Genomic DNA, 21,318 nt, shown 5'->3' with positions numbered 1-21,318 from the left:
AACAAAATCTGAATATTTCTGTGGCCCTCTGATACATATATTCAATAATTATCGAGCAAATGAAATTGGTGTAAATTCGTAAAAACTTAGAATCAAGTTAATGTGAAGAGGAAGAGAAGTGAAGATCACAATAGTTAATTTGAAAGGATTTTATCAAAGAAACTAAAGAATATAAGATTATTAAACGCTCATCCATTTAGAAATTTGGGTATTATTAACTTTGATAGTAAACATTGATTATTGAGATATCATTCAACGGATCGGCTAGTCCCGGAATTTTGCGTTTCGCTTGTCAATCAACAAGAAGATAAATTGATTCGTTTAATTTTTCTTTAAAAAAAAACAAGTAATCAACAAAGTCCTCATTAAAAGATAAGACAAAACATTGATTGACAATATGTGGTAACGACAATAAAAGTAACTTTATCATTAAGTTTATATTGCGCTTCTCTTCATCTAATAGAGAGGACATCAATATTTGCAATAATTAATTAATTACTTGATTTTATCCCTGTTTACTGTTAAATTTTAACATTAAAAAGTTACGAAACGCTCGTCTGGCGTACTAAATTATAATCCTGGTACCTTTGATAACTAATAACGAAGGCAAAAAAATATCCAAATGTAATGTTGAATAATCAGAAAAGAGACATCCATTCAACTACGCCCATTCTATTTGTGGTTGACCGTTATGGAATAACCGTTTCACAAATGATATCGGATAGGTTCCTTACGTCTTAACTACAATCCTTTTCCCTTTCATGAATGAAGCCTACCGAATTAGACTATTACCGGATTTGATTTTACATAAGCAACACGACGGGTGCCACATGTGGAGCAGGATCTGCTTAACCTTCCGGAGCACCTGAGTTCACCCCTAGTTTTTGGTGGGGTTCGTGTTGCTTATTCTTTAGTTTTCTATGTTGTGTCATGTTTACTATTGTTTGTCTTTTTCATTTTCTGCCATGGCGTTGTAAGTTTGTTTTCGATTTATGAGTTAGACTACCTCTGGTATCTTTCGTCCCTCTTTTTGAATAGTTTCAATCGTGAAAAGATTCATATGAAAACATGATTGACAACATATGCCATCAAAACCGTTTAAAAAAGTGTTATTTAACCTTTGCCTGCTGGTTGAGATTTATTTCCCCGAGGGTATCACCAGCCCAGTAGTCATCACTTCTGTGTTGACTTGAGTTCTCATTGATATGTTCATAATACTAAATTAACTGTTAACAAAACTTTGAATTTTTGAAATACTAAGGTTTTTTCTACCTCAGGAATAGATTACCTTAGATTTGGCAAAACTTTTAGGAATTTTTGTTCCTCAATGCTCTTCAACTTCGTACTTTATTTGGCCTTTTAAACATTTTTTGATTCGAGCTGATGAGTCTTTTGTAACGAAACGCGCGTATGGTGGCGTAAGTGTTAAATTTTAGTGCTGGTATCTATTTTGAATTTATTTGACACGGATACCTCGATAATCACTGTCGACTGTTATTCACTCTGAATATGATAGTAACGTCACCATGGGACGGGGTTTTGTAAGCGCAGAACTTACCTATTGTAAAATCGTTTAAAAAAGCACCGATGCATTGTAATAAATAACTTAATTCTGTACAGATATTTTCTGAGCAAAGTACACAGTTTTCATATTGTGTACGATGATGCAGTATGAAATATACTTTGAAATATAACCCGCTAAATTTTTCAACAGGTTGGGTTCAGTATTATTGTTATTATTTTTAGACATTTTATTGTTTTGCTTGTGATGTAGATTTAAGTGTTCTACTTATACTGATTTGTTTTTACCTTTTAAAGATCGAATTAAATGTGGAGCGATGAGATATCAGAAAATGTATTTAATCATTTGCATGCGCCTGTCGAAAGTCGGGAACCTCATCAGTGGTTATCTCATGTCATGTTTAGTCTTTCTTGATATTAATTAATATTTTTTGTCATTGAAGTTATGACAAAAATGAAGGATATTCCAGCAATTCAACTAAAAAAAACCCAGAAGATAATAAATCTATGTTGATATAGCAGGAATAATGACTCATATAAACATTTATGTTGGATTAGGTTGTAAAATATTAGGTTGATTTATTGCAGCCAATTGTCATAAAATACTTTTGGTTTTAATTCAATTTGATATTTGATAAACTGTTTTGAATTTGTTTTTTTAAAATATCATATCCTGTTGTCTCATTACCCTTTACACCTATACGAATTGGTTGAACTGAACCTATTCAAATCCCCCAAAAATGAAACTTCTCAACAACAAAATAAGTTGCCTTGAATAAATATATATGAACAAAATATGAATAAGGTTACTGTTCGCTCCTTTTGGGATTCAATCGAATTCCCAAGTTTGTGTTTGTGTCTTGAAAATCGATTTATGAGATCTGAACATTAATTAACTAGTGATGCCTTATTTTTTTCTGCACATCAATGAATATGTCACAAAAATCAGTCCACTGGAACAAGGCTGATATACAGCATCTGCTTACATTGATGATAACCAAACAATAATGTACAATGACGGCATAGATAATCGTTGGGGCAGTTTTATCTACATGATTCGTATTAAATGTGAGGAAAAGCATCCCCTTATGACATTTCAATCAAATCAATATATCAGTATAATTTTGGAAGGCACTCTATGTTTTGTGTCCCAGCGACATTGCTTATCATATCCAAACATCAATTAAATTCAACAGGCAATTTTTGCACTTTTTATGTTTTTTAAACACTGAAGTTGATAACTAAAACAATGTTTGTAGGACAAATTTCTACCAAATTTATCTTGAAATTATAATTTGTTTTAAACTAATAATGTTTTCCGAATTGTTGAGACTTAAAAGTCATTAATTAAACTTGTTTATTGCTTCAAGTAAATGCCGCCAAATGAATAATTAAAAAATATTTTCTGAACCTATGATGAAAGAAAAACACACGATTCAGTTTATTTATCAATAAAAGCGCCTTGAAGAGAAGACCAGAAACTATGTAATGACAAAATACATTTATTGCAGTTTCAATATTTTTTCGGATCTGTAAAAAAACAGCTGCCAACATCCCTTTTGAAAGACAAGAGTTGTTAAAATGTCAGAATTTGTCTTGAGTCTTAATAATTGTATACCTTAAAGTTAATGCATATATGAACACCATGAAGCTGACGATGTAAAGTGCTATTGGCGTATATATTTCGGAATTATGTAATGTCAAGGATTTACAATTTAAATGGATGAAAAATGCCCACATTGGTGCAGATTTAAAAAATAAATTATTATTACTCCGAAATTGTTTTCTCTTGTAAATTCGCATGTTATCTATAGAATTATCCACCAACGTTTTAATTTAAGAATAAAGGTTTACATTTATGTTACCCAAAGACTCAAAGCAAACTGTATTCCTTGTAAACACATCTTGCCCAATCGTTACTACTCGGCCATTCTCGCTATGCAATACAATAACCTCGTATGCACTATGGAGAAAATCTTCTTATATTGTTCGCCGGAAGTATATCCCCTCGCTTTACAATATAGTTCTCGGAAGTGAAACCAATCGCGATAACACTACCAGAGAACAAGACATATCAATCAGATTTTGTGCTCTGGTCGTCCGGATAATTTGTTTACTTTAATAAAAGCAATTTATATCACTTTTATTACTGCTTTATTAACACCTAGAAGTTGTCAGTTGAACAAAATCAAGACAAGCAATAATGACCACATCATGCACTGACCGCTGTTATCAAGTATTGCAACAAGAATTAATTATAGATGGCAATGGAAGGAAAGATTTATTTGAACGAGAAAGGAGAATATATAACACTTTTTTGTACACTTTCGGGAAGCATGTGGGTCATAAGACAGTATGATAGGTACGGTAAAAACAGACGAAGTAAGAAGAGTGGAAATACAAAACTTTAGATCAGGTCAACAGTAAAGATTTAATGTTCTTTTAGGGTAAACAAAAATTGGGAAAAAACAAACAATAATTTGATGAAAATACGGATTTTCTGTCCATGTCATGCTAGGAACCGACAGCATGAAACAATGATTAACTGTTCTAACTTTGCACATAATATACATTCATATGGGTGATGTCTAGTAAACTCACTTTTATGTAAAAAAAATCCAGGTTAAAATTAAACATGTTAAAAGGGATACATTAAGTCGTGTATGCTTTATGCAAGACAAAATTATACTATACATTTAAAATGTGGGCAAGAACTTGATTATATGAATTTATTTTAGATTGTTTCACTTAAAAACAAGTTGCACATTTAAGCAACACATTCCCCAAGTTAAGAAAAGTATAGTCATTTTTCTGTCATAAGCAGTATTTAAACAGGATATAATTTATCAAGCAAGCATTGTGAAAAGTATTGTAATTATACGCTAATCATGTTCAATTGATAACCATATCACGTACAGGCCACGGTAATTAAGTGTAAGCGTTTTGTAACTGATTACTTGCGATGACAATGAAAGAACAATATTGTACAAATGTATTATATCTATTGCAGTATTGACAATAATGCAAGAAAACTTAGTAAGATATTTTTGTTATTAAACATGTGAATAATTTAGGCGTTGCTGATAACGGATAATGCAGTACAGGAAGTTAGGAATGTTGGAGATTTATTTATGTATTTTATATCAGGGAGAAAGGCCAAACGTGTTAAAACGAATATCTTTACCACCATTTGTTTTTACTGACGTTGATTATAAATGAATTGCGGTTTATTTTGTCTTATTAAATTTATACGAAACGTTTCCACATTTACACATTATTGTTCATCTCTTTTCATATGTATGTTGATAACAATATTTCTTCGCATTGTGTTTATAATTCGTTCGTATAGAACATTTTATATCTTAAAACAGAAACAGAGAGCACTTTTTGAATAACACTAGAACACACCCGTGACGGGTCGTGAATTAAAGTATATAACTATGCGCAAGCCTTATTTTAGTATTAGTATTGTCATCTGATAAAGTCATGCCGATTATAAGATAAACAGTTTTCCTCTGCTTTCAAGTCTTTCTGTTTGAACCCGTCGAACTGAAACAATAATATTAATTATTTGGAAAACAAAAGGTCCTGGAATGGAATATTTTTTAATCAACAGCATTGTCCTATATAAGTTATAAATAAAGTTGAATTCTTTGCTTCGCTGTTTTACGTCATGCCCACTAACAAATTGAAAACTGTACCTATACGCCTTATTTTTAGTCCAGATTTTGAGTATTCGTATTGTTATCTTAGACAGTCTTACTGATTAAAATACTACAATAGGTAACAATTTGACAATTTTAGTAGTGTCAACCCTGTGGTTATGACCCGCGTATATAGCATATTAATCCTGAATACAACGTTTGATGGTGCGCCTGTCAGATGCGGAACCTACAGATAAGGTAATAGGTAACAGGTGAATATACTATTGGTATTGGTAGCGGACTCGACCCGGAACTTCTTAATTATTGGCAATATTAATTACGTGGAAAACAAAACGGCCTGGAGTGGTGTAATTTTTAATCTACACCTTTGTACTATATTAGTTATATATAAATTTGAATTCTGTGATTCGTCGTTTTTACGTGATGACGGCGGACAAATTGGACCTCGTAATTTTAGTATTATAGATATATGGTATCACTGATTATTGATATTAAAGTAAATGAGTACGAAACTACTAGTAGTTAATATCATTCAAATGAAAAAAGGAAAGTAGTTTAAGGATTTGAATGGGATTAAAGGGTCTTGAAAAGCTAAAATACCTCAAGTAACTCTTAAACCGGGGAGTAATTGGGGTTAGGTAGTTCATACTGAATTATAGCAAAAGTAAAATTAATCTAAGAAATGCTCGCATGACTAACTACCTTTTGTTGAGTTAGTTTTCATCATACATTTCTTAACAATTTACCAGATTTCCAAATGATTTCAGATTCAAATAATTTTTAGTCTTTAGGTGTACATCTATCAATGAGTAGAAGGATATGGTTAAGTTAACTTGATCCTAAACATTTGAAATTGGAAAATACACAAATAAGATAAGATCAAAACATGGTCTATAAGTTATGTTCCAATTCTAGAATTTAGTAGCTTCGATTAATGTAAAATGATGTATTTTTTCACAATAAATGTAATTAAAAAATTTCATAAATTTATAGCAAAATAATTAGCTTTAATAGTGCTTCGATTAATACAACTATAAATGTTGTTGTATCTCGGTTCAGATGGGGATTGCATAATTGTCGTGTCGTCAAAATGTGAGACACACATTTAATATCAATTCATTAGTTAAAATAAAGTAAAATAATGGCATTTCATTCCAAACAAGTATATCTATAAAGTCTTACCAGACAATGCCTCTATTTTCTGTAAATTTTGTATTGTGAATTGTTCAGTTCATATATTTAGAGATCTATGTGTGTTTGTTTCTGTTGATGTTCCCTTATACTCTCAGTGGTTTATCCTGTTATGTAACTTCCTTGTGGTGATCATGCAATAAGAGAGCCTTATTGAAAATTGGTGTAATCCAAATGAGTTACTCTCTCTAAATAAAGATATCATTATTATTATTATTATGCACTGTCATCTCTTGCTTTATTTTCTACAATTATTTGAATCTATGCATGTTGCACCAATGATCTTTCTTTCTCGCCCTAACCTTTCTGCATGTTGATCTCACTTTTTGTTTAAGGGTTTAGTCACTTCTCATTACTACTTAACATTTCCCCCTGTTGCCTAGCGTAGGGAAAGTGTCAAGCTCTTTTCACGTTGAAAACCCTAGAGGCAACTCTTTGATGGGTCTGTAAGTGTCTTTTTCCAAGGCTTAATTTCTATCCCTTTATAATTCACCATAATTTTCCGGGGGTAGTACATAGTTCCCGGACATCATCCAGGTCGATACCCTATTTAAGGACCTATCTACTGTATGAATTGTTATTTAATTGTCGTCTTGAACATACATGCAAAAAATGAAAATGGCGACTGAGAAAACAGGTGTAAAGCAACAATACCTTTTTTTATTACGTTGTATTGGAAAAAAGGATTATTATCATTAATTAAATGTGCCATGTTATATTGTTCATATCATTTTTATTAAAACAAGTAGCTTTGTTGTCTGTAGATTCCCGTTAAATATATGTAAATTATCACATATACCTATTTTATGATTATTAATAGGCGATATCTTATAGACAAAAAAAACCAACATTATTAGATAGTGACAAACTAGTTCAGATATGTAAAATGGATAAGTTTTGTGCTTCCGAATGTAGTATCCATTTATACGCAACACAATTGTTAAACACGCAATGCAAAATTATTTATCTAAATTAGAGATTATGACACACCTAAGGATTTTCCTATCCCATGCATAGGCTTTGAGTCCTCAATGCTCTTCAACTTTTTGTACTTGATAGGCTTTCTAACTATTTTGATCTGAGCGTCACTGATGATACTTATGTAGACGAAACGCGCGTCTGGCGTATTAAATTATAAGTCTAGTACCTTTGATAACTATTTACAACACTATGTCGATGCCACTGCTGGTGGACGTTTCGTCCACTAGGGTATCACCAGCCCAGTAGTCAACGCATCAGTGTTGACATGAATATCCATTATATGGTCACTTTTATAAATTTTCTGTTAACAAAAGTATTAATTGATCCAAATACTAAGGTTTTTTTTCTTTATCCCAGGCAAATATTACCTTAGTCGTATTTGGCACAACTTTTTGGAATTTTTTGTCCTCATTGCTTTTCCACTTTGTACTTGTTTGGCTTATAACTATTTTGATCTGAGCGTCACTGATTAGTCTTATGTAGACGAAACGTGCGTCTGACGTATTAAATTATAAGCCTGGTACCTTTGAAAACTACCAAGACACCTTACACTCTAGTCAAATGCACAATATATTTAATGTTTCTTTCTATCATATTAGAAATAAAATCCCAAATAAATAATTTTAGGCAGTGCTTCGATCGTTTTAAAGACCAACACATGGAAACATACGATACTCAAACTGCACGTGTTAACCTTCTGTCTTAATAATTAAACATAAAATGAAATGAGTGAACATAACTTAGAAAGGTTTAAAACTAAATATGCTTTCTGAAGCATGATTGTTTTGTGGAACATGTAGCGAACAAATGTTGAACACGAATAAAAGGATTCCCTATATAAAACCAGAAATTTTTGTAGTATTCCTTTCCAATCACGGCGAATAAGTTTTGTTATTAAAATATGTTACATCATACTAAAAAGTCTGCATATGAAAGCAGAAAGATAGAAAAGTACATGGATGCAATGAAATAAATGTGTCATGAATAGCAAACACAATTATTTCAATTGATATGATCATGGGCTGAATACCAATCAAATAGACTTATTGAATAATAATAAACAAAATAAGGTCGAACCTTGAGTAGGAATTTTATTTTCCAGTAGAAGATTCTGAGTCGGTATTAGTGACGAGTGACAGTTAGTAACAAAGAAACATTTTACAATGTCAACAGCATTTATATATCTTACAAGATGAACGTATGGTGATGAAAGCAAAAAAGTGAATAAGCAAATAAATTGTCACTGCACACTTTAACAATGACTGACATATGTATTTTAATTGCTAAATATTAATGATCAAATCATAACGAAAAAAGAAGCAAATTGTCCATAAAAACCTATAATTCTAGAAAGGTAAAATTGTGGGCACGCAAATAATATCATGCGTTGTTTTAGTACCTAATGGTTGATCATCAGTTCCATAGTACTATTGGTATTTGCATGGTTTAATTGATACAATATGTCTGATTTTTTTTAAAGTTTCATTTGATTATGTAATTGTGTTAAAAAAAACGATTGCAGCTTACACACGCAAAGTTGTCATTAGACGGATTTGGTCGCTCTTTTTATCCTTATTTAAATAAAAATCTATGTTCGTGCGTTAGCGATGAAGGTTTTAGGAAACATGTGTTTGGTAACGTACACAAATTGGACTGAAATATATGTGATTGTCAGATCAATTTGATATGCTTAAGATAATATAAAGAGTGGATAAACTAATTAGAAACATATGATATAAATATGAATGCAATGAAATCTATGATCGCGAACGTCTATTTTAACTATTGTTATTTCGATTACGCTGTCTTCGATTGTTGTTTTGTCTGTTTCTTCTACCTGGTCTTCGTCCTGAAAAAAGGAAAAACGTAATTTAAAAACAACAATGATTTAGATTTGAAGAAATGACGGGGCGTCCATATGTTGATTTTCTTTCTTCGAGGAACAGAAGCATTTTAATTTTGGTCCGTATTTATCTAAAAATGACCTAATTTTACAATACTTTTGATACTTTATTGTTGCCCGGTATAGAAATTAATCCTGGTATCTATGATGCGTTTATTTCCAAATATAACTTGCTTTAAGTTCGTTTATGTCCAAATGTCGAAAGTTATCAGATATATTCGAAGTTTCACTTATTTTCGAATTCCGTCTGATAACATTATAGTAGTTTTAATATTTGGCATTATATCATCTATATTTCCTTTATCATATTTTCGTATGTTACTCAGAAAAGAAATTCACATGAGAGTTATAACAAATTAATTATAGCATAATTTCTACGTCAGGGTAATGTCGTCGTCCATTTTAGTTTTTAACTTATTAAGTTATATAGTAATTCTAGAAATTCCCTATAAAGATGTCCTAGTGACATACAATACTTTAAATGTGCAATAAAATTAATTTCGTGGTTGTTGTGGAGTGGGAGAGTAATCAACCATACATTAGAACACCACAACTAATAGAAATGCGGTCAGTATGACAGTATGCGTTTGACAACATCGACCTTTTTCAAAATTTTCTTTTAAGGAAATACAAAAGTTGATTGAATGTATATTATAAAGTAGTATTGCATGATTATTTATATCTTCTGTGTTGACATGAACAAGCATTGCAGAAATAGTCATATTTATAAATCAATTATCAACAAAATATTGAATGTTTCATATTACTATTAAAGGACTTTCTAACCCCCAAAATGGATACTCTTAGCTGAATAAAGCAAAAACCTTCCGGAATTTAGGTTTTTCAATGCTCTTCAATTTCCATTTTTTTCTAAATTTATATTACAATTTTGATTTGAGCGTCATAAATAAGTCTTTTGTAGACCAAACGCGCGCTTTGTAGACATACTATGCAGAAACTGGTAACTATGATGAGTTTTATTATGCATAGATAATAGCGACTAAAACTAAATACAACTTTGTATGGACAATACCTTAAGCAAGGCGGAAGTCAACGACTTTTAGGTCTAAATATCTTGCATTTTCTTAATAATATTGAACAAAATACAGGCAGATATACAATTGAAGAGATCCCACCATTATTGTTTTTATCGTAGAAATACCATAGGAAATGTTTTAATACTGTCATCTATTATTAGCAAGTATATGATGTCAAAAGTTTAACAAAAATCACGTATGTTCAATTGGACAAACTATTCCCTCCCCTTAAAAAATCTCTATCCGAAACAACTGAGGTAACAAATCTCTCTGGCGAAAGTGTCCTTAGTTTATGTAAGAAGACATTTAGATAAAGAGTTTGTGCACATTATTGATCCCCAAGTTTAGGTCCTCAATGAAGACAAATTCAAAAAGAATTTGCCCTCCAGCAACTGCTTAGATATTTCCATGATAAATATTAAACATTCTGTCTTTACATTTTTAGTTCATAAAATTTTGTATTGGAAACTAAAATAATGCTTCCTGCAGATTAGTGCGGTGTTTATCATTGCCTTCAACTTTTCTTTCTAAAAACCAAAGTTTATACAATATTGAATCTGTCCTTTGTTTGACCTATTATAATTTTCATGGATTGATCCATCACCACTGACGCTGGTAGAACTTATCATACCTAAGATATCAGGAAAAAATGTATCGGGCAATAAATTATAAATAGGATTCTTTTTAACCTTTAATGTCCTAGCAGAAGATAAATCAAGAATGAAAATTAATTAATTAAAAAAGTATACGATGACGGACCAGAAGGACAGGCATTAGTTTTGAAATTGTAAAGTATTAACATCTTTGTATATGAGTTAATTTGTTACACGAATGTCTGTATTCTTATCTCAATGTCAAACACAGCACAAAACTTATCAGGTAATATTAAAGATAATCTTGTTATTTAAATTCATTATGGTAATTTGTGATAATTTGAAACAGTAAAACCTACAGATTATGTGCATAATTTTGCCCAATTACTGATGTTATCACTTATCCAACCTTTATTACATAAAGTTTAACATAATTATACTATAGTGCAAAAAAGTGCACCAACTTTTCAAATTGTTTAATTAATTCGTTATCGTTTTTGCATAGTGTAAGTCTGACATAACATGCTTAACCAAAGATATTTCGTTACATAAAGAAAATTGTGCAATTTAACTACAAAACAAATATAAAGACTGTATTTTAATGTTTTAAAAAAACTTTTTTTAATATATATACCAAAACGTTAAAATTCACAATTGTCAATTTAAAATGTTTAAATGCTTCTTTTCATCATTCCTACGAATCATTCATTATATAGTAATATGTTTTAAAATAAGATAAAAGACATGATTATTTTGATTGCGGGTCCGTATCCGGAGCCCCGCCAAACTGCACAAGCTCACACTAGCATCTAATTAAACTTATCAATGGATGTTTATTAGTTATGTGCAGCATGACGGTTGTATCATTGGTGCAGAACTTCGTACTCGTACGGATCAATATGATGCATGTAGTTGTCGAAGTTTTTGCAAACAGTGTTGAGGGTTTAATGCAACAAGTTTTAGAAGTTGCTCTTGGTGGTCATTTTTTTGTGTTTCCGTCTTGTGTTTCCTTAGAGACTGCTGCTTGGTTTTATTTTGGTTTTTCTTTGAAAAGTTTTGTCTGACTTTCTTTTTTAGCACTCTTAGCAACTTCGTATTGAAATTATCTTTGCAAGATATTATAATTTTATATGAATGTGAAATATTTCTGATTTGAAAACTGCATTTCTTTTTGTACTTAATCATTTCTTTTAAATATCTTGGGAATGATAACGCTGTTACATAGTTTAACTAATAATAATAATTTTAATCAGATTAATGTGTTATTGAAGATTATCAAAACGTAAGACTCTTCTATACCTTATGCCTATCTATTCCTTGCTTTAGATTGAATAACAAGACATGGAATATTTCAGGCGTATGAAGGGGCAGATGCGCGTTTCGTCAATAAAAGACTAACAAGCAGAGCTCGTTCAAAATCGTTTGTAGGCCAAATAAAATTCAAATAAGAGGTGCATTGATAATCAAAACTTCAGAAACGCTGATCCAAATTAGAGGTTAACATAGTATATTGATGTTCAAATCACATAAATACGTTTAAAATATACAAGGTTCAAACACTGATGTAACCGTAGCTAGACCGGATACGTCGGCATGGCAAACGTATTATGATACTGTAAGCCAACTTAGATTCGTGGATATTTTATTTCACGATTGACCCTTTCTATGCCTTTTCGTTGCGACTTAATTTCACGATTTTCAAATTTACTTGAATAAGGAATGATCTAAGTTTTACATATTCGAGACGATTTATATTTGCGTTTGTTTTCTACTCGCGAAAGTCGCGAAAAGAAGGTTTACAGTATAGAATCAGTACCAGCCATGCGAATGTCACAACTGGGAATAGGACACACTCGGTAAGTTAAACTTAATTTACAAATTTAAAAAACAACTGATCCCATATACCGTGTTTATACTTCTACTTCAACTAGCCCAAAACAATGAGTCTAAATTTCAGGGACTTTAAACGCTAAAATACAGCAATGAAAAGACTTGTTCTACTGTATTACACTTATAGTCCAGTCTTTTTTCTGTGTATTTTTGGGGCTTAATGCTATAGATTAGAACCAAAACATTTTCTGTTGAAATCAGTTTGATGTTCAAACATTAGTATTAGTTTGACTAGACTATTATTAATGAATAAACACCTATCATTACTGAATAGATATTTTTAAAGAAACGGTAATCCTTTTTTTTATTCGTTTACTCGTTTCTAATAAATATTAACTGATTTTTTGCAGTTGAAAATAACAAAAGAGAATATGAGGTTAACACCAATAAGACAGCAAATCAACGACACCAAAACCAAAAACCAAAAGATAAAAAATACAGTATATAACAATAGAAAGATATCTGAGGTTCTCGACCTCAAAACATTCATTTATGGCTTAACCAGTTGTCATTTTTCTTTTTAAACTGAAATCTACGAGAAGTTTTAAAAACGTCTTGGCAAATGATTTCCAGCAAGTTAAACTTACATAAAATAACAATGATAAAATGGTACTCATTAATTGATGGTAAAGGTAAAAAAATTCTATTCATAGTCATGGCACTAAATTACCTGATTCATGTATATAAGTAAGTTGTTAGTAGGTGTCCAGTCCGTCAAGCTCCTCAAGGAACTCTTCCCTCATACCTGAACATCTGTACGGTCGAACTTGGGCATAGTCTGAAGAATCGAATCGGGTTGGATATGTTTCGTATGTTGATTTTCCTTTTCTTCCTCTTCCTTCTACTGGGTTGAAATGTCTCGGACATGTACACAGAATCTAAATGTAATATGGATCAAAATAATATTACTTATTTATATAAAATATATGAATTTTGAGTTTTAATGTTAAATTGTGCAACTTATTTTATTATGTTTATGTGGTGAACAACATTACTTTCGGTCTTGTCAATAAAGCCTAGGAGAAGTATAGGGAAAAGAAAACCCTTTGCATAATATTGAGTGAACATAGTGCACAGAAACGAAGTTAAAGACCTGAGCATCCTTGTTGTATGTTTTTACATGGGCTTCGAGTAAGAAAAATATATCTTATCTTTTGTTCAGCTGAAGTTATATATACATATGAATAATATTAGATGTAAGTCAATATATTACGTACGAAAACTGACTACCCTTGAAACCAACAAGTGGTCGACAATAAGGGTCAAATGTCTATACTATATGTCGACCTATATACCGTCCACTGTGAAAAAAGGCTGTGAATTGATTCAACAGAAGCGAATATAGATCCTAATAAAGTTTCAGAATGAGGTTTTAAAATTATCACATTGTGAGCTACTTTTTTGGTAATGATACGGTCATTTTGAGAGGTCAACGGTCGGAGAAATTGAAAATATCTTTGTTTTTAACATTGAAATTGAAAATGTTGGTAACAACATTTCAGGTTTTAAAAAACATGTTTAAACTAAAATGCACGTTCTGCTAACACATCTGGATAGTTTAATCATCTGGATAGTTTAATCATCTTTGAAAGTTGCACTTTTAATTTTCAGTTTAAAAACAATTTTCACTATAGTCTGATTAACAAACGATTCATTTTTTGCAGATTAAAGAAGACTTGATAGAAACTGAGACTTTTGTTCGAAAGATATACAATTAAACTGTGATGATTTAGCAATTCCGTTTATAATGCTCTCAAAATAAATCCATTTATTGTTTACTTCAGTACAAGACATTTACGACAATATTGAATTTGGGGCTTAATGGTCTATTAGTTGTCGTTGATATGCAGGTGGTGCATTGACTATTAATAATCGCATTCGATCCGATGTTTTTGAACAATGTAAATAACAGCAGGTATAATTCTTCTTCTTTACTTAACACATAGTTTACTTTAGTAAGAAGATTGTAATATATTATCTGCAAGTCCTTGAGGTGGATTACAATATTTGTCAATGTAACTTAAGAAAACTTCATGTACAACATTGACGGATGTGTCTTCACTGTAATGAACCGCTGTGAAAGAAGTTAAACATATTGAAAGTGTGGGGCTAATCAAACCTAACACAGTAAGTTTTCTGAAATAATGGTGCTTACGTCTATACACTTAATGAATCTATGGGTTTACCGCAAATTAAGAAGTATTGGCAAAGGTAATTGAAAGTTACGAGATTTTGATCTTATGTTATGTTTTAACAATCTATCGAATACAATAGGATATATAAGTACACTTTATAAAAAAAACCCAGATTCTTCATATAACAAAAAGCCACTTAGAAAGATAAAGGTACCCACTAATAAACGTTTCAAACTTGAAACAGGCACATATACACGTGGCGAGTTTATACAATTGTTTTTAAAACTCTTTTGTTTTATCTTAATCTAGATCAGTTGTTGTAAGGTGCACGAAATAAAATGCAATACAGATATCAGAATATATAACAATAAGATAGATATCAAGGCCACACAAAACTAATGGTGCAAAATCATCGAGTAATCGCAGCTATTGAATACAAGCTCAACATACTTAACCTTCAATAGTCAACGAATGTTAAAAATATTACCTATCATCAGAAACAACATCAGTTCAATCGTAATCTGCTATTGAACAGATAACTATTCCCATTTAAAAAAAATACAATCTTATAATTGAAATAAAATGTCTATCGTTTTTTCAGATTGGTATGTTTAGGAATCCTCTTTTATATCGTTTCATCTTTACATGTTTTCAGATTGACGTTAACGACTGATCAATGGACTGTAGAGTTATAAATTACAGCTTTCTGCACTTTACTTTTCATAACATAATTAGACATTCGGTTATCATTTGTAAAGCTGTTCAATTTCATTATCTTTTTCATAATAACCCCCAGGTCAGCTTTCTTCGATTTTTATTGATTCCTTTCTGGATTCTAGAAATTTTCAACCTTTTAATCAAAATTTCATGTATCATCTTTAACCCATCAATCTTATTTACGGGCCTTATTAAAAAAACAGTAATCCGTCTTTTTATTTTATACGTTTCTTACACTATGGAGACGAATATGAAGGACTAAATTGACAAATTTGATGATTGTTATGACAAACTGGATGTCCCTTACATCAAAATATGTTTTTTAAGATTCATTATAGAATAGCACTAGGATGCTAATCAATGTATTGTTTATATTTTGTTCCATCAATGATTAAGGAAGATCACTTCTGTAAAAATTTCTATCTTATAAATGCCTGAAGATATTGAAAAAGCAATATCGACTCGATGATCGCCGATATTGTAAGATTTTCAAAAAGTGGGTTAAAAACAAAAAATCCTACATTCGTTTTTAAATGTATATATAAGTATTGAGGCTCATGGATTTTGATTTGTAAGTACATGAAGTAAGTAAGGTCTCAGGTTTTTGAAGTCATGGTAAGATCACATCTGAAATTTCCTTCCTGAGGTGTTCAGATTGTACAAAAAATAAATAAATAAAAAATTTGCACTTATTCAAAAAAGAATAAATAACAAAATGTTCGATCGGTGAGTAACTCTCAAGAAATGTTTTTTTAAATAGAATGAAATTCAAAACAGTGTGGCTGTGGCCATTGATTGACACATTAAATTCATTCATTGACTGGGACAATTTAGGTGAACGTTTGTATGTAACGACCACTGCTCACTATGTACATTTTAAAGACACTTAAACTATGGGGTCACCAAAGGTTCTCAACACCTTAATAAAGTAATTCGAAAAATTAATCAGAAATAACACGATGTTTTGATTTATATCAATTATATAAATCAAAACATAAAGGTAATTCCTGATTAATTTTTCGAATTATTTTATAAATAAAGGCGTTAAGAAACCTTTGGTGACCCCACAGTTTAAATGTCTATCGTAGGTACGTCGTGAACAGTGGTCGTTACAGACAAATGTTCACGTAAATTGTCTCAGTCAATGGATGAATTTAATGTGTCAATCAATGGCCACAGCCACACTGTTTTGAATTTCATTCTACTCGTCTCCTACAAGATCAATGATATACTTTTCTTTATCAATGATACAAGAAACCGAAATTAACAGAATATGGGGACAATGCATTCTGTTATTTGGTGCTTGAAAACAAGTATTGTATATAAAAAAAAACTATACTGTTTTTAAAGATATTCGTTGGACGTTTGGGTCATAATTCTCTTTGCAATCAACGTTACGACGTAGATAAGGGTTGTTAATAGTTATCAAAGGTAAACCAGCTGATAATTGTAAACAAATATTGTGATAGCAGTTACATTCCTGCCAATTAACCATTTGTAAATGAGATAAATACTGCATAAATTTACTGTAGGTCAAGTATTTTTTTTTTTAGATAATTAACAAGTATCCTTCAATGTTATTAACAATACGTATTTGATGTAGTTACACGAATACGAGACGACTGCACATAGTTTACATAAAAGTAATGAATAATTCGTTCATATTTTATTATTTTATCGTATTCTAAAATGAGCAACTCAGATTTATTAACCGAAATATTTTAATTTAAAATTTGCCAAATGCAGTTACACTTTCAAATGACTATAGTGATAGATTTAGAAATAATCACAATTGGCCAAATTTCTGTCATCAAACTGATACATTATCACTACTTTCGTAGAAAAATAAGGATCGCTATTATATCCTATCTTTTTCTGGTGTAATTGCTAGAACCTGATAAATGGTAATACTTCTATGTAAATAGAAATACGTTATTGGGTTATCAGGACTGGTGTAATTAGGGCTTTACTATATTTTTTGTGAGCTAATAGATGAATCGTTTCGTATGGAATTCTTGGCAGCTTATTCTATCTGAGACTATTATTTTCAAATACCAGTAAAACCCATTTTCTAACATAAAATAAATTGAATATACCTCAAAATATGACTGTCCATCTAAATTATCAGAGTTCATACGTAATTGCCGGGCTGTTTGTCCTGGTCTGCATGGGTTGTATGAGCTAACTGGTGCACAAAGAGCTTCCCTGAAAACAAATACCAAAATGAATAGTTGTTTTAAATGTTAAAAGATTACGCAAAATATTTCAACTCAGAATGTTATGCCAAATAAAGGCAACAGTTGACTACCGGTGTTAAAAATTCATAAATCGATTGAGAGAAAACAAATTTAGTTCATTAACTTAAACCGAGGACAATACATCAACTATAAGAGGAAAACAAAGAAACAACAGGAACACTGAAGTGCAACAAAAACAAACGCCAACATACATAGAAACGAACTATTTGTTAACAACTGTCATATTCCCGACTTGGTAATGTTATAGCTGAGATCACCCTTAGTTTTTGGTGGGATTCGTATTGCTTATTTTTTAGTTTTCTATGTTGTGTCAATTGTACTATTGTTTGTCTGTTTGTCTTTTTCATTTTTAGCCATGGCGTTGTCATTTTTTTTTTTCGATTTATGAGTTTGACTGTCCCTCTGGTATCTTTCGTCCCTCTGTTATAGTTGTTTTCACTGTACAAGAATAGTTAAAATTATACAATGCAAAGAGATAACAAGATTCAAAGCATAAGATAAACACCATGGCACAAAGGAAGAAAAAAAAGACAGTAAAAATCAACAAAATTGCACATTAAACTAAACAAATGATAAAAACGAATAAAGAAGGGTGGCTACAAAGGACAAGAAGTACCTGTAAGTGTTATATGATATTAACACACATAAATACAAAATAGGTTGTATCCCATAAAAGCGATAGAACCCAGAAGGAAAAATTGTTCTGTAGATTTGTTCTGTAAGTTGAATAAGTCAGTACTAAGAAAAGGAAGGTATTAAAGACCTCGCTGCATTTAACAATCCCTACACCACGTTGCATGTGTTTAATGGAATTTACATCTTACGGTCATTACCCTCAGTCGAATGCACCACAATATGTTTATGAAAGACACATAATGTTTTCCGCATTGAAGAGATTGAAACCAATGTATAAAACGTCATTCAAATTTTTGACTTGTCATTTTTAATATATTTTCCAAATGAGACGTAAACGACTATCTCCATATTTGCGCTTTATCATTTGCTTCTGACAGACGTCATCATGGTTATTCATGGTACCGACTGGGAAACTGATAAGGTTTTATGCTGTCTGACGACATGTAATGCTGGAATTATTTCTACCATAAAATATCTTCATTTTTGCATCGGGATTTTTGAACTAATACGTAGGATTCACTTTAATTAAGATATTATTCAAATAGGCTGAAATTGTCAATAAAGCTTACTCGACTATGCAAAAAGTTTATGACAAAGGATTTCTACAATACAAAAAAATCTTTTATGATAAAACTTAACGATGCCATACAATAAACCGACTTACTTTTATGTATAAAGCCGTTTATCGTCTAAAATATATGATTATATTATGTAAGTCTCTCAGTGTAACTCGTCAGTGTTTAGAAAATTTTTCCGATTTATGACATGTGGCGTCCCTTTATTTTTCTACTGGTTCCTCCGTTCCCTTATGAAATCATATAACGGATGCATAATGAATAATGCAGTGCCGAACATGCGTATCATGTTCACGCACCTAGTTTCTCTTCTTTTTGACTTAATACGACTTTAATTACTTTTACTGCTATGTGTGTATGTTTCCCTGGACTCGTATAGGGTTGGTGGATAAAAAATAGTTACATTTAAGGTCTTCAACAGTTTGTTAGTAAATCTTAAGATAATTCAAATCAATATTTCTTATTCCTGAAGACTTGTAATACAAATGAATGACAATTGTAACTTTTACATTAGTGTCCGTGAATTTATAGGTTAAAAAAGAAAAATACAACGAAACACAAAATGATAAAAAAAAACTGTTTACACCATGCCAAAGTTTTTGTTATTAGGGAACTATCGGTTCTCGCGACTTTTTGAAAATGTTCAACCTATGGGAAAGGATACTCATGGTGATATCATATGACGTCATCATTAGGTATTAGGGGACTAATTAATTTAATGAATTATTTGATTTAGAGTATAAGCTCATAACAGAGTGTTAAAAGAGGGACGAAAGATACCAAAGGGACAGTCAAACTCATAAATCTAAAACAAACTGACAACGCCATGGCTACAAATGAAAAAGACAAACAGAAAAACAATAGAAAACATGACACAACATAGAAAACTAAAGAATAAACAACACGAACCCCACCAAAAACTAGGGTGATCTCAGGTGTTAAGTTACTAATAACGGCTAATTAATTGATATTTTTTATGACACACTTATGTGCTAAGATGGTTATCTCTACCCTTCATTTGTATTAATTAAATGGTAGGTAATACCAATAGTATTTCAACTGATCGGGCTGAGCTTACTTTTTAATTTGCATATGGACAGTCTATTTGAAAATGTGTGTGATAAGGATGATGACCGTTATAATTATAATTGATTTCTAATCGCCTATCAGTGTCACCAAACTGAAATAGAAATGAACATAGTGTATGACATGGGACAAATAACTGGACACTTCATTGCTGAGTTTACCCCGAAACACCTGTCTATACATGAACTGATCTCAAATAAGCGAACTGGTTAAACCCCGCCCAGTCAACCGACATAAATCAAGTAATAAACGATTGTAAGAGAACCCGTAGTTCCCCTTCTACTCGTGTCTATTTCCCCTTAGAACTCTTTCAATGAATATTTATCATTTGGTATAACAAACACATCTATGCGGTTCCTGAATGTGAACAGACAAAATAAAAAAAATTTCTAAAACTTTTTTAGTTTTATTTAGTTGTTTTGTTTTGAAATTTAATTCTTTTGGCTTTTTGTATTTTTTAGAAATCCTGAATTACCTGTGTGTTGTACTTTGGAAGATCGTGTGGTCATCATCAAAATTACAGCCATCAGTACCTGGACATATACAGTTTGTTATATGGCGGTTTTCTGGTCGTCTTGTGCCATCTTTGAGCAATCTTCTTTGGAAAAATATATCACCACAAGTGGCATTTGCAGGACAGAACAGTAACTTTGGTCTCTGAAAGAAACAAACCAAAACTTATATTTAATGTGACTATTCATTCCTGATTGTCACTGATAACTGGAGATAAAAACAAGCATTTAGTTTAATTTCTTCACACGAAACAAATATATATAGCATGTATTTAGCGTATATTGTTCGTATTGTGATTCAAATCCTCCATAGTTACGATAGCCAGATTTTCCAATCAAAACATCGTTTTTTGTTATTTAAAAGAGACATGTATCATACAGGACATTCAATATTCATTAATAGTTTTGATGCTTGAATATGAAAAACGTCTTTCAGATTTGCCCTAAATATTGTGAACCCAGATATTACAAAATGTGTAAATAAAGGCAACAGTAGTATACCGCTGCTCAAACCTCATAAATCCATGGACAAAAAACAAAATCGGGGTAACAAACTAAAACTGAGGGAAACGTATTAAATATGAGAGGAGAACAACGACACAACATTAAAATGTAACA

At 31.3% G+C, this 21,318-nt stretch overlaps 1 protein-coding gene across 2 annotated transcripts in view; it reads right to left on the bottom strand.

Moving 5' to 3' along the window:
- Positions 1-8,424: 8,424 nt before the first annotated feature.
- The window catches only part of LOC139516673 (uncharacterized), a 29,444-nt gene continuing 16,550 nt past the window's right edge, over positions 8,425-21,318 (bottom strand). The window contains exons 2-5 of one of the 2 annotated variants that reach the window (XM_071306900.1): positions 20,664-20,845; positions 17,730-17,838; positions 13,452-13,659; positions 8,425-9,207 (exon numbers count right to left, since the gene is read on the bottom strand). In XM_071306900.1, the coding sequence (XP_071163001.1) occupies positions 13,477-13,659; positions 17,730-17,838; positions 20,664-20,845 (474 nt within the window). In that variant the 3' untranslated portion in view covers positions 8,425-9,207; positions 13,452-13,476. The remainder of the gene's footprint in view (positions 9,208-13,451; positions 13,660-17,729; positions 17,839-20,663; positions 20,846-21,318) is intronic. The other variant, XM_071306899.1, reaches the window with a different exon arrangement.

Source organism: Mytilus edulis, chromosome 3, assembly GCF_963676685.1.
Source record: "Mytilus edulis chromosome 3, xbMytEdul2.2, whole genome shotgun sequence".
NCBI lineage: Eukaryota > Metazoa > Mollusca > Bivalvia > Mytilida > Mytilidae > Mytilus > Mytilus edulis.
Note: the sequence above shows the minus strand (reverse complement) of the source record. Positions and strands in the feature narration are given on the sequence as shown.